The 25,410-nt window shown below is 35.5% G+C and overlaps 3 protein-coding genes and 1 long non-coding RNA gene across 6 annotated transcripts; 2 read left to right on the forward strand and 2 right to left on the reverse strand.

Annotated features, from left to right (window-relative positions):
• Positions 1–1,737: 1,737 nt before the first annotated feature.
• On the forward strand, positions 1,738–3,240 carry LOC110862744 (retinol dehydrogenase 13-like; the record flags this gene model as incomplete). The annotated part of the gene is made up of 2 exons (XM_035845827.1): positions 1,738–1,944; positions 2,076–3,240. Coding segments are annotated over 2 exons (474 nt in total), but the record flags the coding sequence as incomplete, so codon positions are not given.
• Positions 3,241–3,884: 644 nt separating this feature from the next.
• On the reverse strand, positions 3,885–7,635 carry LOC110862745 (interferon-induced, double-stranded RNA-activated protein kinase). The gene is made up of 3 exons (XM_035845825.1): positions 6,925–7,635; positions 6,455–6,828; positions 3,885–4,649 (listed from the first exon to the last, which is right to left on the reverse strand). Exons 1-3 carry the CDS (start codon positions 7,512–7,514, stop codon positions 4,528–4,530), a joined length of 1,086 nt encoding a protein of 361 aa, XP_035701718.1. The 5' UTR covers positions 7,515–7,635; the 3' UTR covers positions 3,885–4,527.
• Positions 7,636–12,242: 4,607 nt separating this feature from the next.
• LOC110862760 lies at positions 12,243–13,381 on the reverse strand. Its single transcript, XR_002549221.2, has 2 exons — positions 13,092–13,381; positions 12,243–12,859 (listed from the first exon to the last, which is right to left on the reverse strand). It is a non-coding gene; the product is annotated as an uncharacterized LOC110862760 (long non-coding RNA).
• A 1,949-nt stretch (positions 13,382–15,330) lies between these two features.
• Positions 15,331–24,567, forward strand: LOC118433670. 3 transcript variants are annotated; one of them, XM_035845843.1, is made up of 9 exons: positions 15,331–16,484; positions 17,501–17,585; positions 17,708–18,460; positions 18,869–19,574; positions 19,635–20,866; positions 20,943–21,602; positions 22,254–22,844; positions 22,906–22,956; positions 23,023–23,160. In XM_035845843.1, the coding sequence occupies exons 1-8, from the start codon at positions 15,624–15,626 to the stop codon at positions 22,935–22,937; spliced, it is 4,920 nt and encodes a 1,639-aa protein (XP_035701736.1). In that variant the 5' UTR covers positions 15,331–15,623; the 3' UTR covers positions 22,938–22,956; positions 23,023–23,160. The 3 variants fall into 3 exon arrangements, with proteins under 3 accessions (XP_035701736.1, XP_035701734.1, XP_035701735.1); XM_035845841.1 differs by having other exon boundaries at positions 22,254–22,956; positions 23,023–24,567; XM_035845842.1 differs by having other exon boundaries at positions 18,953–19,574; positions 22,254–22,956; positions 23,023–24,567.
• The last annotated feature ends 843 nt before the right edge of the window (positions 24,568–25,410 follow it).

Consider the following 25,410-nt stretch of genomic DNA (forward strand, 5'->3'; position numbering starts at 1 on the left):
GGACGGCGCGATGTCAGTCATAATCCCGAAAAACAGTCCAGTCCCAACCAGCGAGACACAAACGTATCTTACCGCATATGATAATCAGACCTCCGTCCTAATCCTACTTTATGAGGGGGAGAACACAACAGCAGCGGCTAACCATAAAGTTGGCGAATTTTATTTGAATGGAATCCCTCCAGCAATGGCAGGCCAACAGAGAATAGACGTCACAATGGCGATCGATAGGGAAGGAATTACCCATGTCACTGCGGTATGCAGAATGGACGGAACACAACACGAACTAACGGTTAGAGAACATAAGGGAAGAATTAGTGCTGCAGAGAAAAGGGCACTAATCGAAATTGTCGAGGATTAATTTGTGGATTGGTATTAAAGTAAATATGTAGCTATACAAATTTGAATGTTTCCATTCTCATTTTGTCTGATCAACTATGAGAGATGTAACAAACATTTTATTCATGAACATTGACTTTTGGATTTATATAGGGCTATTTTATTATACTGTTTGGGGTTGTACGATGCTCCGTAAATTACAATAAATATAAGTGTGCAAATATTGGAAAATTTTCGCACTTGGTTGATCATAACTCTGGTAAAAATAAAAAATTTACAAAACCCCATACCCAATCTTATTAAAATAGTGTAAGAATGGTATTGGTACACATTTCATCAACATCAGTTGACATTTTCTATTGAAAACTCTTTAATGTAACTTTTTGAGGAGAGGTATGTGCTTAAATAATTTGTGATCTTTTTCGTCGTCAGGTATTGGTATGGCTAACAAAACCATCCTTCTTATTTTCATCAAAACTTTATATGAATTCTAGAAAAAATTACTGATATGTCTGAGTAATTAACCAATTGCTTAATTTTTTAAAACGTTTATATAAAAAGAATATAAATAGAATAGAATAAATTGAATAAAAAGAATTCTATCCATACTTAGTTTAATAATTAGCAGGGCTGATATGTAGTTGTTCTAGCTAGGTCATAATTTCACATCAAATAGAAATTACAAAAAAAATATTTATTTAATAAGGGCCAGTCAGTACATCAGGCTAAGTATGATATTAAATATTAAATAAGTATTTTATTAAATATTATTTAATATCGTACAAAAATGTCCCCCAATACTATAGCACGAAATAATATCATACGTAGGTACTCATAATTCCTTCAGAATATACAAATATAAACATTCAGATAATAACTAACAAAACACATATGTAGCAATTGCATATAAACGTGTACATTATATGAAATATAAACTACAGATAGATCTATCTGTTTATTTCCATAGTAAATCACCTTCATTAAACATTACTTAAATAAATCCCCACTACACACACGCGTGGAATTCATGTCGTACAAACTGTGCTGTATACGAATAACAGATAAAAAGCGAGTAATAGACTTATGATACAGACCATGGTCTCAGTTATGGTCCATAACTTATGGACAAGGCCATCATTCAATGTCAAGCACAGGACGTATGTGCCGATAAATCCATAATTATGTAGTGACTATGCATTTTTTTTACATTGTCATTATTCGTCATCTGTTAAATCGCAGATCTCTCTCCATTCGCAATTTTAACTCGGTTTTATCCTCATTACGTGTTTCCCAAGTTTGTAACAAAATGATTTCTTACATCACATCTTTTCTCTGGTGTTCCTTGCTATACGGAATAATCATACCTCTCATGACCCTTACAGGGATTCGGCTTCTGGTTAAAAAATTACGTGGCAAGGTCGATCCACAAACGAGGTCAAGGTCGCAGGGAAAACCGTAATTGTGACCGGAGCTTCGGATGGAATTGGTAAAGTCACCGCGGAAGAGTTTGCGACCCGTGGGGCCAGAGTAATTTTGGCCTGCAGAAATGTGCAAAAAGCGGAAAAGGTTGTGGAGAATATTCGCTCTAGGACAAGGAATGGCGAGTTGGTAATTAAAATTAATTTTTCAAAAACTCCACAAACTTCAATTGTTAAAATTATGTCATTTCAAGTTGGATTAGTTGCTAATGTCATTTCTTAAAATTACACAGGTTTAATTTTTGCAACCATTTATTGCAGATAATAATGCATCTCAATCTATCTTCTCTCTCTTCGGTGCGAAAATTTGCCGCCGAATTTATCCAAAAGTATCCAAACACTTTGTCCATCCTCGTCAACAATGCGGGAATTTTAAATCCTCCGGGAATTCGAAACGTAACGGAGGACGGATTTGAAGAAACTTTCGGTGTGAATCACCTCGCCCATTTTCTTCTAACCGACCTCCTCCTCCCAGAACTTAAAAAACTGGAGCCGAAAATCCCGCCGAACCAAGTCGCGTTGTCATAGTTTCATCGGGAGCGCAAGCCTGGGGAAAATTGCAATTTCACGATTTGATGTATGACAAGACGCCGTTTAACGATTACAAATTTCTGTCCAGATTTTATTGCAATTCTAAACTGGCGAATAATTTATTCAACCTGGAACTCGCTAAGAGGCTTAGGACCGAAAAGGCGAATGTCAACTGTTACACGCTCTGTCCTGGTATCGTGGCCACTAATATTTTTAAACAAAGCGCTCACCTTTTTTTCAATCCGGCCTACCAATCGAAGCCAATTCACAAATCTTACCGGGTTTTATATAGTTTAAAAAATATAAATTATACTACGGAGATATGGAATAATTTTCCTCTGATCGGTAGTCGGATTTTCATTACTAGCATACCAAAAATTTGACTACTGGTCCATTTCTAATCAGTTAGCATTGTAGTTTACCTGGCGATATAGAATTTCCAAAAACCATTGAATACCCTAAATTTTAATTTAATTTTAAATTGCGCCTTATGTTTAAAAACATTCCTAAAAAATTTCGTATCGCCGCTAGCAATAAAGGTGACATAATATCTGTAAATTTATCTTCCATCACACCTGGTACAGTTGAGATTAATGGTGATTTACATGTTGTTTGAAGGGTGCTCAAACCACGATGCATTGCGCCCTCTCGAAATACTTGACCCATCATAGCGGAGAGATGTACCGAAACTGCCAATTTTGGGATTACAGTAGACGACCCAAGCTGAGCGAGGAGGATGCAATCACTTTGTGGGACGAAAGTGTCCAGTTGGTCGGAAGAAATTAGCTACATTTTAAAACGTATTTCTTCATATTTTCTTAATAATCTAAAAAAATAATGGGAAAGTGAGAAATAAAAATTGTGTAATAAAGAATTAATTAATTAAATAAACATACATTGAACAATTCATTTTTAAACTAATTAACACTAAAAAATCTGTATAAATATAGGTCTTTCCGGAAAATAAGAATATGCCGAAATATATTTACACTTTTAATGGATGTTATGTATGAACAAATCGAATATAGGATTGTTCAATAGATTTAACTGTTTCCAACAAAATTCCTGCTGATTGCCTTAATTTTACTATAGAGCACGAAATTTGATGCATCCGTGTAAAAAAATCAAGCATACCTAAGGGAGAACATGTCCATATAAATGGTGGACTAATCATTGTTCCATAATTCATTGTCACATCCTTAAATAATGGCAACAATATAGGATGAATTTTTTTTACTATTTAGTATTTCAGCATGGAACTTCTTTTGATTGAACGTGGGATTATAGGGATTCGGTACGCACACGGTTTTTCGAAATTTTGTTTCCGTTTTGACCTATTGACCTTTACGTTTGAAGGAGTCACGAAGACACTGTGGGTACTCAAAATTGTGCACAAGTTACGACGAAGTTACGCAGTATTAAAGGAAGAAATTAAAAAAATTAAATATTTTTGCTACCATAAAATTTCAAATATTTCCAGATATTTATTTAATCATTCTCATAAAAAATAATAAATAAAAAACGTGCAAAAAATTTGTTAAACTTGGATACGGAAGTCCATCAAGACCCTGTGTCTCATATAATATTATTTATTTAATCATTTCGCATGACGGATTATACGTCCTACATTGCGGACTTATAAAATAATTGTTTTGTGTAATTAAAAATTGTCACTGTACAGCATTTATTTTTATATGGTACGAATACATAAAAAATTAAACTGAAAATAATATTGAGACAAATAATGGTCTGCACTTAAGGTTTTGAGAACTACTTCGACGATCTGGTCCCCAATATTCCCACTATGATTTACTTATTCTCCCTACTAAGTTCTAAAGTGCATGATGACAGCAAATTCTACATCCAATAAGTTATCACATTCTTCATCGCCATCACATTGTGTAATACATATTTAGTGATATGCTTATTGATATTGATATTAATTCCCTAATGAAGATTACAGAAAGTAATTGAAAGAATGGAACATTAACCCATTTCCTAAATGACATTTATTATATCCGTTGAAGAAAATATACATAAAATCTATTCATCAACCCTTTTAAATCCTCCCGCTTCCAAACCATCCGTCAACATTTTAAGCTCCATTAGAGCAAACATGCTATCATTTCCACCATCTTGCAAACTCCAGCCCAATCGAGAATCTACCTTCCGAACGCTAATTTCAAACTGTGCGCCTGAAACTGGAGATTGAACTTTGAATCTCGGGTAAGTTAACATTGAGAAGTCGAAACCACTTTCTATAAGTAGCTTTTTCTGCGTTTGCAATGTCCAGTTTCGAAGATCCTGCAAATATTTAAACAAACATAATTAAGTAAATAAAAACTGATCACAGTGCGAAGTACAGGGTGGGCTTAAAGTTCTTGACACCCATGCAGAACGCTGTTTTTATTTTACAAGAAATTTTTTTTCTCGCGAACTATTCAAGATAAAACACTAATTTTTTTTGCGTTCTGTAACACAACAATATGACCGCTTGTGAGGAAAAAAGAGTGCAAATCCAAGCACTATTTGGAGAGTGGTGGGGGTTCTCCCAAATTTCTCGAAAAGTAGGAGTTGCCTTGAACACGCTCAAGTTGTGGTGTCGCTGAGCCACCGTACAAGACAAACCAGGGACAGGAAAACCCATACTATTCTCCCTAACAAGAAAATACCAAATAACAAGAAATTTAAAATCGAAAATTGATGGATCAATGACAAAAACTGTTAAATGACTAAATCAAACCAAACGGAATAATCAGAAGACAAATAATTTGAACGCATGGGCGGTTCGGGGCTAGGTTACACAACAATCATGTGGACAGGCTGCCTGTAGGCGACATGTGAAACCACTTTTCAGCCAACAGAATATTCAAGGACGGATGAAATTTGAAGAAATTGTTAAGGAAACAGGGTTTTTGCAGTACGAAAAACGAGGTCAGCACAAACGGTCCCACATTTTTTCCACTGATGGAACTTTGATGGAGGTGTTTCAGTCAGGTAACAGACATAATAAGACATACTAAACCGAAGACCCTAAGTTGGCCCCTCAAAAACTACGACCAAAACATGGCCCTAAAATTCGGCGTGTTCTGCTCACAATGGGTCCACAAACTCCACCTTACGGAAGGAGGTACCGTCAGCGCCCAATGTTACAACGACAAAATATTGCCTATATTTATTGGGGACCTCAGTATGCAAGGATTATTTCTCAATCAAAGAAAATTAACATTTCAACAAGATGGTGCCACACCACACAAGTAAAAATTGTCAGCACCATTTTGGAAGAGCTACCTTTCGGAAAAGGTATTTGGCCAGCACATGCACCAGATTTGCATCCAATTGAGAGCCTGGGTTCCATTCTAAAGGATTCCGCCTAAAAACCTCCTTATCCAACAAAAAAAGCAGATTTATTCAAAAATTTCCGATCTGAATGGGAAAAAACTTCATAGACCATCTTGGAAAATTTAGCCTAATCTTTCAAGACAGGAGTGGATGCCATGATCGACACATCAGGTGGACACACTACATATTGATGCATAACTGTACCAAATTTCTTTGAATTTGAACCACCCATTAAAAAGTTATTCACTTTGATATTTTGTCATAAATTTTCTGTCAGAAACTTTAAGCCCACCCTGTATGCTCTACCACGTGGTCTAAAATTTGCCAGTAAATTGTAACTAAAATAAAATATAGTATTATGCAGTGTGCATTATTAGAATGATTGCTTAGGGTAACAATATAATAACTATGACTAGCATGCCTTACAAAAGGGTAAAATATGTATTGCTACTCCTCAACCATGGCAAAAGTTTGTTACCCAGCCAGTAATTAATTCAACCTAGGGTTGGAGGTTGCCCTGGGCATGAAAATAAATGCCCGGAATTTTGGGCATTTGCCGAGGGCATAAATGCCCTAGGCATTTATTATAACATTGGCCTTATGGGGGCATTAATTTAAATGCCGGGAAAATAGGGCAAATGCCTGATGCCATAAATGCCAAAATTCCCAGGGCGCGGGCAACCCTCCAACCCTAATTCAACCACTTGCTAAAAATGCCGTGGGTACCGAATTTTTCAAAAAAACAGTTTAAACTAAAAGGTAGTTACCATTCCAGGTTTCATCAGCTAAACATAAAATGTTTAGCTTTTTCTGAACTTCTGAAATCCAGGTTCTTCCACTCGCATGGTAATTCAACATTCCAATCAGAACGGTGACGACTTCCCGATTAATTTTGGGCAATAGTTCCTTAACCATTTGGTTACTACTGACTGTTCGAAGTGAGCTAAAGGTAGCTCGTCGACTACCACTGTCCTCAAATATGTAGAGAATTTCAAGAACTACGAGGCCCAAGCTGAACACGTCGCTCGAATTTGTAATGTTGCCACCATTTTCCATTTCGGGACTCATGTAACTCCAAGTTCCGGCGATAGAGGGCGATCTGGAAATGTGTGCGTTGCCTTCATCGCCATGCGTTGTTAACCTAAAGATATTAAGTTCCTATTACCAACATGTGTTTATCAACGTATCCATACAGTCCATTAATACCAATGAAAATCCGCAAACTACTTTAACTAACCTTTCCCCCCATGAAGACGTTGCTAACCCAAAGTCTCCAATTTTCCAAGTGTCTCGCCCCTTACTAAAAATATTTTCAGGTTTCAAATCCCTATGAATTATTCCCATTTCACTTATATGTCTCAAACCGGTAGCAATATGATCTATAATCGTCATCGCAGAATCCTTCCTGGACTCCAAACTTGGACAATTGTCCAACCATTGTCTCAAAGTTCCGTCAGCACAATATTCCATCTGGATGTAGAGCGTTGGCCCGAACGGTGATAACTTCATATCACGTTGCCCCGATGAGTAAGAACTTGATTCATCCGAACTTGTTTCGTCTCCACTGAAAGTTGAGTTGTTTTCAATCCAACACTGATTGTATTTTATTACAAAACTACTCCCAACTTTTTGTAAGAGGCGGACTTCTCGTAAAATTTTGTCAAAGTCTTCTTCCGACTTGGCCAATTTTACGAGCGGGATTAACTTAACGGCATAATATTCTTTGTCCACGGTATGCTGGGCTTTATAAACTGTGCCAAAACTGCCGGATGCGAGTGGACTTCCGCAACTTTTAAGGGATTTGTTCACCCAAGTGGCTGATGTCATTGTGTTTATCACACTATGTTTTCACAAATTCACTGCCAATAAAGCGTATAGTGAAATGTTTTCACTGAAAACTCACGTTGAATTGAACACAAATGAACAAAAACAAATTAGTGATGGATTTATCGAGAGAACATTGAAGTGTGTGAAGTGTGTGAGCAAAAACTCGATATTGCTGTCTAAATTGTACAGGCTGTTATCACAGGATGTGATAAGATATAAAAATTTGCTTACCGCACACAAATTGTATACTACAATGGCAATTACTTGTTTCTCTGTTTATGCCTTTATTCCCATGTTATTCCTTCTACAGATCAATTAAAAGACTGGCTTCAACGTGAAACACGAAAGAGAAGAGATTAAGAACAGCTCCTACTCATCATTATACATACTATTTAATTACTTAAAACTGTAACATATAATCAAATCAATCAAATAAGATTATAAGAATTTTTTATAGGTATAATATGAATACATCTTTACAAAAATCTGTAAAACTATTAAAATAATAAAAACTTTTTATCTAAAGTGTACATATCCGGAGTATACGGACATCTCACCTGTACATCCTCCCTCAAAATATATAATTGTTGAAGATTTTTCTAAAACGGAGTCACCCTTTTACCACTTTTTTCCCTTGGAAATAATTTCCATAATTTTCACCCGGATGAGAAACGCCACCCCCGGACCAGGTGACGCTGTTCTAACGAAATGAAGATCATTTCCTAAAATACTTGAATCAAAATAAAGAAAATTTATCTTCCATTTGTCAATTATCGCTCACCACAAAATTGCATTAAGTTAATTGTTAGCTATGCATAGACAAATCCATAAATTGATTTTTAAAATATTACTTTAAAAAACTTTTAAAAATTGTGAAAAGACGTTACAAAATCCTACATTTAGGAAACTATATACCAAAATGAATTATATAGTGGAATTTCTCAGTTGGTGATATTTAATTTTGCAACATTTCGTTAACAAACATTATATGTACATATAATTTATACCTGAATGTTTCCCATAGTTTATGGAGAAAGTTGATCTCTTGTTTTTTACAGGGATACAAATTACACTTGTACAGATCTTAATTTTTAAAACAAAACTTCTAAAATGTTTTTACACGTCATGAAACCTTGTTTGTACTTTGAAAGGGTGGACTGGTTCAAAGGTTCTGGTGAAATTCTGGAGTTCTGGTGAAATTAAAGTCTTATTGCCGGCTCCCTTAGTCATAACATTGCTACAAACTCAAAATATTCTACAAATACTAAATTCCGTTGTTAAGAAGTCTTTAATAATTCTCCTGTGTAATTAAATTATTCATATCTTAAATAAGGGTATAAAATTTGAGATGGTGTATGAGTTTGTGAATTCGAGTTCAATCGATTTTGGATTGTCAATTTCGATGAGCTGTTGTAAATGGGTGCAAAACAATTTAGTTATAAGTAATCCAGAAAAGAACAGAATAAAACATATTTTATACTATTATCTCACTTATATTGCAAATTTAGCTATGCGGAATAGTGCATCTGAGGAAGAGTATTTGAATTCCAGACAAAAATGCGAAATATATCTCAACCAGTTATGTAAACCTTATATACGCAGCTTCAAAAATGACGTCTAAATCATGCATAATTATCGACACCCTTATAAATAAACAAGGTCCCCAAAAAGGGGAAATCTTAGTGACACTTGTGTGCAGTAACAGGGAGTAGATTCATTTTCTTGCACAACATTTACATCGCCACTTCCCAAACTATTTACATATATGTAAACGAATTTTGTGGAAATTCAATTAAATTATTTTGGACCTATGGAGAATGAGAATACAAATTTGAGATTATGGAAAAGAGTGCGAATTAAAATGTGGTACTCAAACCGATGGGGGTGGTTGCAGGTATTGGTTAGTTCGCGGAGTGGTGATGCAAATGTTGTCCAAGAAAATGAATCTACTCCCTGTTACTACACACAAGCGTCACTAATATTTCCCGTTTTTCCGGACCTTGTTTATTTAATACTTGTAATTGGGTAATGTCATTGACAACTGTGAGATTTTTATTACTTTTAATATTATTGCATAGCACCACCACCACCATGCAAATTTAGCAGCTTCATCTTTCAACAACATGGATATTTCTGAACCGATTTTGCTGATTTTGGTCTTAAAATGTTCGTAAGGACTTACTGCAACTACCAAGCAATGACTTAGCATTGTGTAATTCTCCGGTAAATTACAGTATATAGAAGTGTGCAAATATTGGAAATTTTGCGCACTTGTTTACCTATAACTCTGGTAAAAATTAAAAATTCGCCATTCCCTCTCCTTAATCTTAATTAAATTGTATAGGAATGATCTGATTCAAATTTCATCAGAATCAGTTGACATTTTCTATTGAAAATGCATAAATTTTAAACCCTTTTTTACGAGGGGTAAATGCGTATCTTAGTGATTTTTTTGGTTGTCAGGTGTTTGCGTCACTAAAAAATAGTAATATTCGCTCTTAGTATCCAATAACCTAAATTTCAGGGTGCCGCGAATCTTCATATTTAAAATTTTGAACATTTTCTTAGCATGTAAACTTTCGCCTCTATGGATATGGAAACTTCTAACTATTTCTGTCCCCACCACTTCTCGATTGTTTTAACCCCCTTCGCCTCCAACCTCCCCAGATCCGTTGTTGTTGTTAATTCGGTTAAAAAATGATCCCCTTGATGCCGGCGATCCAATCTCCCCGCTGGACGTGGAACTCCCAGAGTTACGGTTCGCCGCGGGAACGTTAGAACTGGTGGTGGTGGATCTTCGCCGAGTACCTCGGCGGATATTTTCTGTAATTGGTAGCGGAAAAGTTAGAATTAAATTTTGTGTTGGTGGATAGTAAAATTAGTTTTGCAAATTTTCTTCTGGGTAACTTTTGTCTTCTCCTGAAGTTACGGCAATTCCAAGTGGGTGGATATTGCGGTCCTTGTCTGACGTACCAACAACTAGAACCAGATATCCTTCATATAATAACTTACGTATAGGTTGCATCCGCTTGCAAAACATTGCTTTTCGGGGAGAATGATAACAGCCGGCGCGTGGAAATCATAATTTGTAAGGTTTTGTTTTCGTTACAAATAATCTTCCCTGTCATATACGGTTGGTCGACATCAATTGGGATTTTTTCGCTACAGAAATTTTATTAAGTAAATTAATTTAATTGAATGAATGTATGATTCCACTGGGTCAATGTAGTATTCTATTGGGTGAAAAAATCAACGGTATTGGCTTTCGTATTATTGGAGAAAAAATTATTTTTTTGGTCATATAAATTTCATCCATTATATCTAATATAGTTATGATTTATTCTGACATTGTACTGATGATCCAGATATACAGAAATATTTGTGTTAATATCTGTACTAAATAAACCTAATTCCTCGGAGCATTTGGGTGTTTACAGGATCCGAAACATAGCCAGTCGGGATCACAATCATCGGTGCCTGAACAACGGCCACTCAAAGAGTTCCAACACCAGTACGAATTAAACTCTATTCGTCGAAATCTGTTGTCGCCGTTGCAGTATTTCCAGCAGCGACCAGCTTCACAGCCGTAACTGTCCTGGCGTCTGCGGAGGGCGTTAACATGGACGTGGTGGCAGTTTGCGGGTGAGTTGATTAAAATATTGATGACTAGCAGAGTGGCGACGATGGGTAGGGATCGTGAGGGGACGAACATTTCTGAAATGGTAAATTTGACGTAAATGGAAATTGTGACAAGACCAAAGAATTGGCAATTTTGATTATACCAAAAATGGGGATTGGTGAGGTTTTTGAGTTTGGTAGTTTACTGGTTGGGGTGAAGTTTTTAAATGGATGAGGAATAACGTGTAGTTTGTAGGGGATTTTATGGTCGAAATATTATAAAGAAAATACGTCAACATTACGTTTAAGGATTTATAATGAACAATTAGAATATGTGATAATAATAGAGAATAAAGAGGTTGTAATGACTGGCATAATGGTAAGGCGTAATAAGAAGTTTAAAATTGAAAATTAAGTAGAATGGAAAATTAATTATTTATTGTTTGTACAATAAACAAATATTGTGTGTCCGGATAGTGTAAATACTTTAGTTAGTTTACATAGTTTAGTATGCATATTTTAATAGAGGGTATTTCTATTTTAATACATATACATGTGTATACAGAGAGTGTGGACTTGTTGTATATATGTAAGTATTTATGTATTGCGGGGGTGACAATAAGATAAAATAAGATTTTCTGATTGCATTTTATGTATTTCCATTTGCTATTGCAATGCGATTTCATACTTTTCTACATAATTTAGACATATTCCTAGGTACAGAAGTTTTTACATTGGATCACTAAATAATTAAAAACGCGAATATATTGGTCATTAATAGGTACTTCAGAGACAAATTTAGAAACTAACTTCGATCCTTGAATTGCATCAATTATGTATTAAGTAAAATTTGACCTATACTTTTTATTTTTATTTTTTTACCCTAACTTAGGATTATTTTTCGACAGGGTTTTGTGTAAGCGGTTGACAAGATTTTGGGCAGTCGTAGAGTTGAAGTACACATATGAATTGTATGGGATATTGTAAGAATGTTGGGATGTTACGGAAAATTTCAACGGGACGGACTTTTGTAAATAATGCGTATAAAAAATATCTGTATATGTACATATGAGTTTCATAAGTATAAGATCTTCATTATATTTAGTCTAGTTTTTGTTTCAGAAAATTTATTCGCTTAAGAACATCTAGTTATTAAATCTTAAACATTTTAAATAAAGTTCTGAATTATTTTAACTTTCTAAATAAACCTATTCGGGCCAATTATCAATATTTGGGAGATACCTCGTTACACGTAGTCATCACAGTCCTGAGTTATTATCGTTCATAACTAATAACGCTGGTAAAACTTATCAAAATTCTCACTCTCGAACAAAGAATTACATCCTTGCACAAAAGACCTTATTTCTTTTCCCGCCAAATCTCCCCATCCAGCCAGCTCCGACGTTGAGAAACAGGTCGAAATTCCAGAAAAATCTTCATTAGCAAAGCCAGTCCAACTTGACCTTCCCGTAATAAAAATGGCCTTTGGAACAAACCCAAAGTTGGTGGCGGATAAGCCCGTAAAAGTGCGTTCGATTCCACCCAAGTTGGCGGATGTAGTTCCGTTGTAAATGGAGACGGACGGTGTTGCCAAGTCCAAGGGTCCGTTATACCGCAAGGACATGGTTAAAGGAAGTGTCCAGTTTCTGCAAACTCTCGTCTCCGTGGGAGAAAAGACGTCGAAGGATAACAAATTCGTGAAATTTGTCTCGTTGAATCCAACCCAACTGTAACAAGTAATATAAAATACATCATATTTGTGTAGGAAAATGAATGGTGTATATAAACTATTTGACGGAATAAAATACACTTTACAATCTTCCACTTAAACCGAGAAGAATACCTACACACTACTCGATAAAGTGAAAATTTGTTAAGACGGTGAATCGAAATATCACCAAAAATATCAACACCAACAAATTCCATGATTTTTTTCTAAAGATTTTCAATATCACTCACGATCCTGAGTAACACAATGATTTGACATCCCTCAACAAGTGCGAGTACGCTGTAAGGTCAGGTTCCTTAATTTGGAATCGAATTGCAATACCTCCGGAGTCAAGTTCTGTGTAGAATGTGTTGTTGTTCTGTGTAGAATGTGTAACCTAACCAAATGAGCCAACTTCTTGCATGTAAGCAAGGGTCAAACAGAAACAGGATGCGAGGGAAAATAGGTGAAGAAACATGGTCACGATGTTTGTCTGCAGATATTTGCTACTGAGTAATTTTGCATGGGTGGCATGTATGGCCATTTTATGGCCAGTGTCACATTGCGTCAATCAGGCATTGCGGTGATGAAATGATGTCAGGTGTAATTGATTTTTTTGGAGATAAGATAATTCTCATGACCCACTTGAAGTTTATACGTATTTAAGTGACAAGTGTTTGTTACAAATTTGTACATATAATTATTGACATTAATCGATTATGGACAGGTTTTAATTAGTGTTTGTCTAAATTTACAGTGCGATAGATATTGTGTCAAATAAGTGTGTATGAGTAATTTACAACCTTTGAATTAATACATGTTACTAAATATTTCATTTAAAATCCGTATTATACATTTAATGGAACGTTTCCTTTAAAATTGTTAGACTATTTGCAAATAATTCTTGCGTTATTAGGAACACAAAATTTGAAAACTCTTTGTTTTCCCCATGGTTTTGTTTTATAAACTGTCCCTTAATTAGTCCATTTTCGCGTCCAATTTTTTCCAGCTGGTCCGACTTGCCTTTCTCGTTTTTCTGTATTTCCGCCAACGCTATGATTATGTCCGCTAAAATTTTGGATTCCTAGTCGAAATCTGATTTGAACCCGGCCAATTAACCGGTCAGGATTTCCATCCAGCGTTTGTGTTCTAGACCAAGTTAATTTGAGCCTGGAGGGAAATTCAAATTTTTAAATTTAAATTATAAGAAAATTCTTGTATTGTATTTAATTCTTGGAGAAAAACAATATTTTTAAATCTTTTAAATTATCATTTTATTTTCAAAAGAATTTACGAAATCCGAGTTTTCCCAAAGTTAGTATTTACCCAAATATTTAGAGGATCAAAGTGACTCTGTATGGTAGTAATTTATTACCACGTTATTTGTTATGCATGAGAAACAATTTTATTGGATTTTACTAAGACGAAGATAAGTGTTGAGAAAGACGTATAACTTTATGAATCCAATTTTTGCGCGGTTTGCAAAGAAAATTTGGGGCAAAAATAGAAGTGCAGGTTACAAAATAATATAAATCAATTACCTAAAATAACCTTACCTAAAATTAGACAAGGAACATATATATTTTTAATGATTATGCAGTAAAACCATGGTCCAGGTCAAATATTAGCAGAACCATTTTTCCATCAGCTAACTAGATGGCATTTTAAAAGCACAACTTGACCAAATATTATGATTTAAAAAAAATATTTAGTTCAACTAAATTATAATTTATTTTTTAAACTGAATTATAATTAAGATTAAAAAATTAAATCAAAAAATGAATTAAAAAATGGTAACACACATTACAAACAGGCAAACCTTCCACGGACCTTGTTAAAACATGTATTTATTAAAAATATCGCTATTTTATCAAAAAACCATTTTGGGTATCGTACTTTGATATAGATGTAAAACAACCAATGTTATGAAAAAAATTTCAGGCCACCACTTTATATGAAGGATGGACAACAGAACATCGACACATTAAAGTATGATGTGTCTATGTAAATATGGCCAGATTTTATGAGTTTTGTTACTTTTAACAATAATTACACCACGAAGGAGGGAGACAATCGTTGGAACGAAGGGGGCAGTCGCTCCCCGCACAAGACCTGGCTATTCAAATAACAAGGTTTCGTAAAAAAATTCCTACCAATGGGTACAGGAATACGAGAAAACCATGCTAGGTATGTTGCTATGCATTGGTTTTGCAGTGCGTTTTTGTAAATTTTGCATCCATTTTATGTTGCTAACAAAGATTTTGAAGTGTTTGAAATCTGCTCAGTGTTACATGTTATCGACAACAATGGGGAATTTTAAATATTGTCGATTTTATTCATTACGAGTACATACACAAATTACAGTCCACCCAAAGGGGTATTCCTGATTGCATATTTAAGACTGCACCAAGCCACAATACAAAATCATACCAGACTTGTAATGTCTTTTGGGATGGTGATATTTAGCAAGTCAGTCAGGGCTTAAAGTGTAATTCTTGCATACGCAGGAAAGACCACAAATATTATCAGCTTGTTATCTTCAAGGTCTCCATCGTATGATGATTTATCTTCTGACTAATCGTAGGAATGTAATGTCTGACCAAATGCAAATATCGACACCCATCAATACCATCGATGCCACGTATCAGTCTTGTTGAAGTGGAAATAAATCCAACATATGTAAGGTGTGGCTTCAGTATTGAATTGTATGCTGGCAAACTATCTGCTTCCTAATTTTTGAATTTTATTCCATTTTTGCTTAGCCAATGAATTAACAGGATGACATGGCTGGCAAAGTTGGAAGTCCGGGCCTTCCTGTAAGAATAACCCGTGATTTTGAATTTATATTTTCTATCGGGGAAGGGTCCTTTGGTAAAGTGTGGAAAGCGAGGAATCAAACCGACAAATGTTACTACGCCCTGAAGGAAATTTGTATAGCTAAAGCTCTTCTAAAGATTGGTAACAACCTGAACGGATTATTTGAAGAAGTTCATGTCCTGCAACTACTAAACCATCCAAACATCGTGCGGTATCACACTAGTTGGTTGGAAGGACCGAAGTCAGAAGAAATAAAAAATGGATCACTATCATTTGCTGAAGATATGTCGTCCACGGATACAAATTTATTATTAATTCAGATGGAACTTTGTGAATCAACGTTAAAATGTGTTTTGCGAAACAGTGTGTTTAACTTGGAAATTCCCCCCTTATTTTGCCAGTTATCTGAAGCACTTCATTTCATTCATGACCACAACATTATTCACCGAGATATAAAACCGGATAATATATTTCTATCGGGAAACTTGTGGAAAATTGGAGACTTCGGTTTGGCCAGATTATTCACGGACAATTCAACTTTATCGACGGCAGGGTGTTCAGCGTACCAAAGTCCTGACCCTGGTTGTAGCAAAAAATCGGACGTTTTCACATTAGGGTTGGTGTTTTTGGAAGTACTGCATGCAATTAGTACGAAGGCTGTTGGCACTTTCCCAACTGTCAAATACAAGGAAATTTTACGTGCAATACAGCCATCTTTTAGGCAAGAATGCGCCATTATTTCCAAGATGTTGCGTCAAGATAAGGACGAGAGGGTATCGTCTGGTCAAGTGAAGTGGGAGTTTAGTGGTCTATATGACTACAGAAAGGTTAACAATTAAAATTACGATCTAAACAGTTGTAAATTTAAGTGTGTAGGGAATATTGGATATGATATCTCTTATATAATTTACAAAAGTCCGTTTCGTTGAAATTTTTCGTAACTTCCCAGCATTCTGATTGGTTGTTGAAATTTGAATTAGCCAACCAGGGCATAGGAATTGTTAAATCTCTTTAAATCTCTTTAAAGCTCTACCCTGAAATATTAGTCTCGCTCATATTTTATAAAATTCTCCGATATTTAACGATAGCCTGATGAAGCAATTTATTGCGAAACGCGTCGCTAGTGAATAAAACCAAATTTTTTGAAATCAGTTGGATTTGTTTTCACCCCCTCTTTTTCAAGATGCTGACAGGTGATATTATTTTTTTAATTCAATTTTTAGAGGATAGAGAAAGTGGTATTTGGTGGTTGTTGCGACGCAGGTCAACCCATCATGGTGGGTCAACCCATCATATCTCATCCACAGGGGTCTCAATCGATAGTTCTGTATCATACAATCATATAAATACTATAAAATTTTTTGCGATAAGAATTAGCTATGAATTCTAGAAAACCTGAGATCTTTGAATTATTTCAACTTTATATTTTCCAAGATATCAGTATTTCTAGAATTTTACATTTCGCAGCTAATTCTTATCCTATAAAATTCTATAGTATGTCCAAATGATGGTCTGATCCGGATTCATCGTTTAACACCCCTCCGGACGGGATCACTTGACCCGGATGGTCTCCATGGTCATAACAATTTGTATACCACCTTGAAGGAGTATGGGATCATGGGGTATTAGATGTTAGAGAGTATGGAACGAGGGGGGAGGGTGGAATATGGATTAAAAATTATTAAACATAATTCCTTAGCAACGTCAACAAAAATGTTTGTCAACAATAAATAAAATCCTTAAGATATCAAAAAATATTCTCAACAACATAAAAATAATTGCCGCCCGTCTTCACGACGGGCTTCTATGCTAGTTCCTTAATAAAAATATTGATTCATTGCAGATGCCCGATTTTATTGTAAATGTTAATCCAGGAAACAATATACCTGACGGAGTAAGCGGTGACTATAGTAATGAAACGGGAACAGGTAACTAATTGTAATAAAATATGCAATCAAATTTTATTTAATTGTCGCTTGAAGTGAACATTGCATGAATCAATGAATTAATATGGATAATAATGTTTTATTTTTTTTAAATAATGGACCAGGTGAGGAGGCGCTCTTTAATGAAATAGAAATCCAAGCTCCAACCACTCCACAGTCCAATATCAACGAAGAAAATAATATTACACAACAACTTACAAAAACCCAAGGTGAACAAGTCAATCAGTTGTTGGCGCTTCTACAAAGCACATCTAGACAAGAAGATTCAGTTATCCCGTCCGAAAAGAGTTTCCTCGAATTTCCGAATCCTGTAACAAATTTTACAGGCAGGTCTTCACTAATGGACGATGTTATAAAATCTTTAACATCGTGGAGTACGAATTTAAAACATCAAATAAACTTTCCCCTCGTCAATCTCTACGGGCTGGGTGGTCATGGAAAAACACAAACTGCTCAAGCAGTTGCAGTCACGTGCATTGAAGACGAACATTTTGATGCAGAGATTTGGATAGATGCCGAAAAAGAGGAGGAAATCATGCAGAAAATGACGTTAGAATTAAAGAATCAATGTATTGAAAAAATTCCAGAAAACGAAGGGATACTACTTGCAAATAAATTTTACAATTTAATAAGTTCCAAAGGTTCGCAAAAAATTCTGGTAATATTTGATAACGTGGAAGGGTTTTATGAAGTACAGAATTTTTTACCCCTTAACAAAAATATGGAAAATGTTGCCATTTTGCTAACATCAGTGGAGATGGTGACAATTTCAAGTGAGAAAGGAAAAAGTGACAATTATAGAGTGGACGTTTTGGAAGAAGATGAGGCTAAAGAATTGTTTACTACAATTCTGAAGGGTAAGTCGAAATAAATTTCATTATAATATTAAAAGAATGTGCACAAAGTAAAGTAATCATAAGTATGTAACTAATGTAAAGTAAATAACGCACCTGGATCTTAAACAATTATGGTAGGTTTTTTTCAAACTAGACCCTTTTTAATGTTTTTGGCAGTATTCATTAAACCTTTTCTTGGGGGTGTGGTCATATTTTTAAAATCCGGAAGTTTTCCCGTCCTCTAGGGTTTTTCGAGCCTTAAAATTAAATTAAAATAAATAAATATATTTAAAAATTTAGAAACCCTTCTATAACAGACCGAGCACTGGCAGTTTGAATTTTTAATGCGTTCGAGAAAAGGATCTAATTTTGAAAAATCTACCATAATTTAAAATTGTATTTTAAATCGGGAGTTCATCTAATTTACAGATTCGGTTGATTATACGGAAAGCGATTTGTCCCTGCTTGTCGAGGAGTCTGGAAAAATACCAATAATTATTTGTATGATGGCAGGAACTATAGCCAGTGGTGGCTCTAAATCCAGCATAACGCAACTTATAAGGCGATGGAAGGAATTCTCAGATAAAATTCTCAGATATCCCAAGACTCCCAAGAGGAGTAAAACGGAAAAAGAAAAGAAAAAGAAAAGCAGCGATGAATATGAGAAAAGTTTGTACGTTTGTGTTAAAATTGCTTTGGAATATCTAAAACAATCCACTGATAAATATGCTTCCGTGGCACTTCATATAATAGAAAAATGTGCTTATTTCCACAATAATTGTCCACTTAAATATATCCTGGAACATGTTACGACTATCAAGCAAGATATTGAGGAAGTTATTTCGGAAGAGTTGCTACTACCTCTTGAACCTGATCAAGTGTTGAAAAATGCAATCGAGCTCTTATCTAGATTCTCGTTGATCAGCTTTAGAACCATCAATTATTCCAAGATTGAAATGAAGGCAGAAATACATCGTCTCGTTCATGGCACGCTAATACTAATACAAAAGGACGAAAACCGAGAAGAAACAATATTGGAGGATCTCATTGGTTGTGAGGATTATCCAGAATTGTCGGGAAGCATTACATGCGCGGTTATTTGGTCACATGCAGCAAATCATGATCGTCTGATAAGGTTATCTAAATTAATTTGATAAAAACAAGTTCAAAAATTAATTAATTATATTCAATGTAGGAAATATTTTATGGAGAAAGGATCATTTAAAGGTTTGGTGCAGCATGGATTTTTAAATGAAGTAAAGAAAATTATTAAGACACTTGGTGAGAGTGATTCAGCCAGCAGAATCCTTCAACCAGAAAGAATCGGCTACAAGAAAATAAATGGGTTGGAATCTGCGTTGGAAAATGATTTTAAGGGTCTTGGGCGAGAGTTTGTACGGTTACTTAAAACTAATCGAACCCATATCTGCGACGATGTTTGGAACACGGGGATTAAAACGACGCTAATATTTTGCTTACAAAGACTTAATCTGGAGGTATTTACCTATCTGGTGGATGAATTGGCCTTGGACGTAAATTTTTTATCAAGCAGCCGAGGCATGTATCGAACGGATAATTTATTGGTGATATCAAGTGCAAGTGGGAAGTTGGATGTTGCAACATATTTACTAAGCAAAAACGTCGATCCTTTCATCAAAGGGGATCATGGCAATTCAGCTTTACATGCTTTGGCAACGGTATGGGAAGAGAAACAAGAGGTTATTTTTCTAGCTTCTCAGATTGTCTCAACATATCCAGCATTGCTATACGGAAAGAATATAGATGGAGAATTAGCGTTTATGACGGCTGCCAAATTTGGATGTCCAAATTACCTTAATTCTTTACTGGACAATATGGAAGATGCAAGTGAACAAATTAACTGTACTGATAATAAGGGAAATACCGCCGTAATGTTGGCGATTGAAAACTGTCAGCAGAGACCAATGTCGGAAGTCATCGCCGTTTTAGTAAAGTACGGTGCGAATATCCATTACGTGAACACTATGAAGTTATGGAACGCATGGCATTATGCAACTCGTTCTGCGTTTGGGTTCACAAAACCCAAGGACTTTAGATTGTATTTTGTTCTTAAGACCCTGGTGAGACATAATGTTGACCCTGAATTTCAGGATGGGAATGGCGACACATTTTTCCACGCCATAATGAAGCGTTGTACGTTTGAATCTATTGACGAGAACACTGTTATAGATATATTGGAGTTCATTGTTGCAAATAACATGTGCAAAATATTTGACTGTGAAAATGGAGACGGGCTCAGTGTTATGAAATTGGCTGAAAAACTTAAGGATCCTCCGAGTAAATGTTCGGAGGATGAAACATCTTCCATAAGTTCAGATGAGGAGTCTTTACACGAAGGATTAATTGAAAATCTTGATATTGTGATTGGATTTATTAGACGGCTAAAAGGCAAGTTTTGAATAATTTCAGGACGTACATATTTTTAATTAAACCGATTTATCACTAGACTTATTTGCTTCCGCAGGAAATCATCTAAACCTTGAAAGTACGCTATGTGAGAGAATCGAAACACAAAATCCTCCAAATATTCAGAAAACCACGATTATTGAGACAAATGCTTTTCTGCCTTTTCCGAAGCCTTACAAAAATTTTGCTGGTAGAACTCGGCTTTGCGACGACGTTATCAAATATCTCACATCACAAGTTTTAAATTCTGTCGCACAAATTAGAGTTCCTCTTGTCAACCTCTACGGTCCCAGTGGATATGGGAAAACCCAAATAGCTCTAAAAATTGCAGAGCGTTGCAGCATGGAAGCACTATTTAGTGATATAATCTGGATAGATGCAGACAACGAATCCAGGATCAAAGAAAAAGTGTGGAGAGAATTACATAATCAAGGAATCCCAAACATTCAGGGAAATCGTGGGATATTTCTTATCAACAAGCTTTACGATTTAATAGAGTCTCGAAACCCAAACAAGGTTCTGGTTATTTTTGACGATATTGATGGATTCGACGAAATCAAAAACTATTTACCTCTAAATAGAAATGTAAATCTGGTGATTCTACTAATATCGGAGAACGAGGTAGTCTTCCCACCTGAATATGAAGAAATTTGCACATTTGAGGTTGATATTTTCGACGAAGACGATGCAAAGGAACTTGTAGCTAAACAACTCAATGGTATGCACATATCCATCAACTAAATATTTAAGGAGGAGTGTACTCGCAAATTAGTCCGAAACCGAAATAAACTTGAAGCTCATGACACATTATTAAAAAATTCACTCATTCATTAATGTTTTACATAGGAGTCGCCGAGAGATGGAAATTTTGACCTTTGACAAACCCAACAAACAGTATTTATAATTTCAACGCCGTTAACCAAACTAGACATTTCGTTCAACGGATATTTTAAGTGTTAAAATTTATACGTTATTATCGTATGTTTTAATGTGCTGAAAGTACAAATATTACTTGTTGGTTTTAAGTTCAAAGGTCAAAATTTCGAAAACAAGTGGCCAGAGAATCCTAAAAACTTACTGGCATGTCTAGCTTGTCATGACCTTCGAGCTTATTGCGGTTTCGGACGGATTTGCCAGTCCTCATACCCAGAACCCTACTACAAAGCAACGTATTACGGACTGATCCGAATATTTTTTGAGTTGCTTTACCATGAGAAAAATTTATAATTTTTAAATGTTTGGAAACTTTGCACTTGTGCTGTTTTAGTAATCGACTCAAGGCAAATTATGGCACCTGTGTACATTTTTGCAAACTCAAGCTCTAACCTAAGTTTTCGAGATAATGTAATTTGGTCAATTTAATTAATAGGTTCCCCTGACTATAAGGAAAACGAAATTTCCCTTCTTCTATCGGAGTCTGGACGAATACCAATAATTCTAAGCATCATGACAGGAATCATTGCCACCGTTGGTCGCAAATATTCTATGAGCAAGATCTTGCACGAAATTGAAGCTGAAAAACAATCAAAAATACCAAGATGTTCGAAAAATCGTAATACCCAAGATGATTTTAGCTCCCAATGTGACGAACTTATGTACGTATGCATGAAAATTGTTATTAAAAAATTAGAAGAATCTACCAATGAGTATGCCGTCATGGCAATAAAGTTTTTGGAAAGATGTGGATATTTCAACAACATCTGTTCCCTCAAATTTATCCTGGACAAGGTCCCTTCGATTATGCAAGACAGTGAGAAAATATCGGACGAGTCTCCATTTCCTATTGAACCTAAGCAGATGCTAATACGTTCCGTCAAGTTAATGTCAAAATTCTCGTTGGTTGATTACGTCGCTGGTGATGATCCGTATGTAATAATCCATCCTCGTGTCCAAAGTTCGATAAGACATATACAACAAGAGGAACAACGAGAACACGATATTTTGAAGGAACTTATCAGCTGTGAGGATTTATCAGAATACGGTTTAGATATTCCGAATGCAGAAACATATTTTATCCGTAGTTCTATCGCCACTCTATGGTCACATGCTCTAGGTCACGAGAACCTGATAAGGTTTGTCCATTTTATTATTTAAGCTCGCTCTCTTACCGAAATCACTATGTTTTTTAATTGATCCAGAAAATACTTCCCGATGAAAGCCTCGATGAAGACAATGATTGAACACGGATTTTTCAATGATGTCAAGATTATTCTTGAGTTACTCGAAGATGATGATTCAGCTATCGAAATCCTTAATTTAGAATATTTTAATCCATTTTGTAGGGTTTTGGAGCTGGGAGTTGATTTAGCTCGAAGTGGATTGGAGTCGGCTTTAGAAAATGATTTTGCCGGGCTTGGGAAATATATGATTCGCCAACTTAAAGATAATCAAAGTGATATTGAGGAACAAGTATGGGACGACGGATTAAGTAGTGCTTTATTTTTTTCCCTTGAATTTAAGACATTAGAAGTGATGACCGCGCTGGTGGAAGGGTTAGCTCTAGATGATAATTTCTTGTCGCGTGTTGTTAACGAGGATAAGAATACATTACTCTTAGTAGCGCTAGACAGGAAACAATTTAAGATAGCAGAATATTTGCTTGACAAGAATGCAAATCCATGTATCACAGGGAAACATGGATACAATGCGTTGCATCTTTTGGGGATAAAATGGAATAAACACAATGTAGAATCGCCAACTGTTCTAGCAGCTCACCTTGTGTCGAAATATCCGAGCTTAATACATGAAAAAGATGACGCTGGGAATTTGCCTTTCATGAAGGCAGCGGAATTCCTTAATGAGAGTGCACTCAAGTTCCTTCTGACCCATATGACGGACGCAACGTCTCTAATTGATTACACCAACAAAGAAGGAGATACTGCGTTGATGTTAGCAATTCAAAATACTGCGTATTACCCAGTATCAAATGTTATTCAGATTTTGATGAGTTTAGGGGCAAACATATATTACACAAACAAAGACCCCGAGGCTTTAGCTGGCAACGCCTGGGAGTATGGGTTTTGTTCTCGTCTAGTACACAAAACAGGTGAACCAACCAGGTATGGGGAGCTTTTCAAGATCCTAATAGAAAATAAGGTCTCACCAAAGCTGTCAGGTAAACCGCACTCGTCCTATGCAGGGATGGTAACTAGCCTACCAAAAAGTGTGGAATATGTTGGGGAAATGATGGTCATTGAGATTTTGAATTTTATGAAAGAAAATGACTTGGATATGTCTTCTTTTAAAAACGAAGATTGTTCTGAAATTGAAGGCGCTGCGAACACAATGTTTATAGAAGGGATCATAGAAATCGTTAACAATACAGAAAAAACTGGGAATTTCAATGTCAAGTCCGAAGTATTTGTATGAGTGTGGAATTGAGTCCGAACTCAGATACTGTACATAATTTACTCTCTTATGTGCATTTCGTTATCTAAAATTGCGTTAAGTCACATTTTTATTATAATGAATTTTAAGAAAAATTAAAATGGTATGTCTATTTATGAAAATAAATAACCACCTTGCAGATACAATTATTTATATTCGTGCTAGTTGCTGTTTTGGAGACAAAGCGTTTCTATCAGCGTTTTCGTGCGTTAATAGATTACGACTTGAGATTTATATATTTAGTATAAATGTAGACAAATTAAATTTTCCGAATAAACTTATATTGTTGCCACATACCAGGATAAATGGAACCTTGCTTGATACATAGGAGATAAAATATGAATTCTGTGAAACTAATTAACGGTGAAGTTACAAAAAATAATTTATTAGGACTAAATTGGATAGTTCATAAAATCCTCTTTAATTTTAATTAAGTTCATCAAAGTCGCATAAATAAATTAATAGAGGATAAGATTTTATAGCATTTCTTAAATGCTTGGCTACTTCCTTTCCTTTTTCAACCGAAACTAGATATATATCGTAAGCGGTACTGCCAAGGGATTTTATTGCAAATTCAAATACGAAAGAAGATTTTAGGTTAGGTTAGGTTAGGTTAGGTTAGGTTAGGTTAGGTTAGGTTAGGTTAGGTTAGGTTAGGTTAGGTTAGGTTAGGTTAGGTTAGGTTAGGTTTAGAGTATTTTTTAGGGTGTGTCTTACTTTTGTGTAAGGTTAGGTTGGGGTGGGAAGGTGGGTGAAGGGATGGAAATTGGTTGTTTTAGGTTGGGTTTTTTTTTGGGGTTTTTCGTGTAAAATATAGGGTATGCGTGATTTTGTGGGTTTTAGACTCTAGGTAAGGGTTAAAAGATTTAATATAGCTGTGACAACATGTGGTGTAATGGGATATTGATGTAAATTAAGCGAGCGAAGCGAGCGAAGGTTAGGTTAGATTAAGAAAATGGGGAAAATGTGTCCTAGAAATTTGGGGAAAGCGTGTCCTAGAAATTTGGGGAAAGCGTGTCCTAGTTGTGTTAGAAAGGGGGAATCTAGAGGGTTTGGTTTGGTTAATTTTGATGTAGTTTGGAAAAAATTGGTTAGGTTAGGGTTTATATTTCGGGCTGGGGGGTTTGGGTTGTAATTAA

This window comes from Folsomia candida, unplaced genomic scaffold (genome assembly GCF_002217175.1).
Source record: "Folsomia candida strain VU population unplaced genomic scaffold, ASM221717v1 Fcan01_Sc067, whole genome shotgun sequence".
NCBI lineage: Eukaryota > Metazoa > Arthropoda > Collembola > Entomobryomorpha > Isotomidae > Folsomia > Folsomia candida.

Bases quoted from the DNA above. Each gene is read 5' to 3' on its own strand.
- LOC110862745 (XM_035845825.1), bottom strand. From the start codon at position 7,514: ATGACATCAGCCACTTGGGTGAACAAATCCCTTAAAAGTTGCGGAAGT. The intron at 6,829-6,924 runs GTTAGTTAAAGT...TAATATCTTTAG, and splicing joins ACGTCTTCATGGGGGGAAAG to GTTAACAACGCATGGCGATG. The intron at 4,650-6,454 runs GTAACTACCTTT...AAATATTTGCAG, and splicing joins AGCTGATGAAACCTGGAATG to GATCTTCGAAACTGGACATT.
- LOC118433670 (XM_035845841.1), top strand. From the start codon at position 15,624: ATGGCTGGCAAAGTTGGAAGTCCGGGCCTTCCTGTAAGAATAACCCGT. The intron at 18,461-18,868 runs GTAAGTCGAAAT...TCTAATTTACAG, and splicing joins GTTTACTACAATTCTGAAGG to ATTCGGTTGATTATACGGAA. The intron at 21,603-22,253 runs GTATGCACATAT...TTTAATTAATAG, and splicing joins TGTAGCTAAACAACTCAATG to GTTCCCCTGACTATAAGGAA.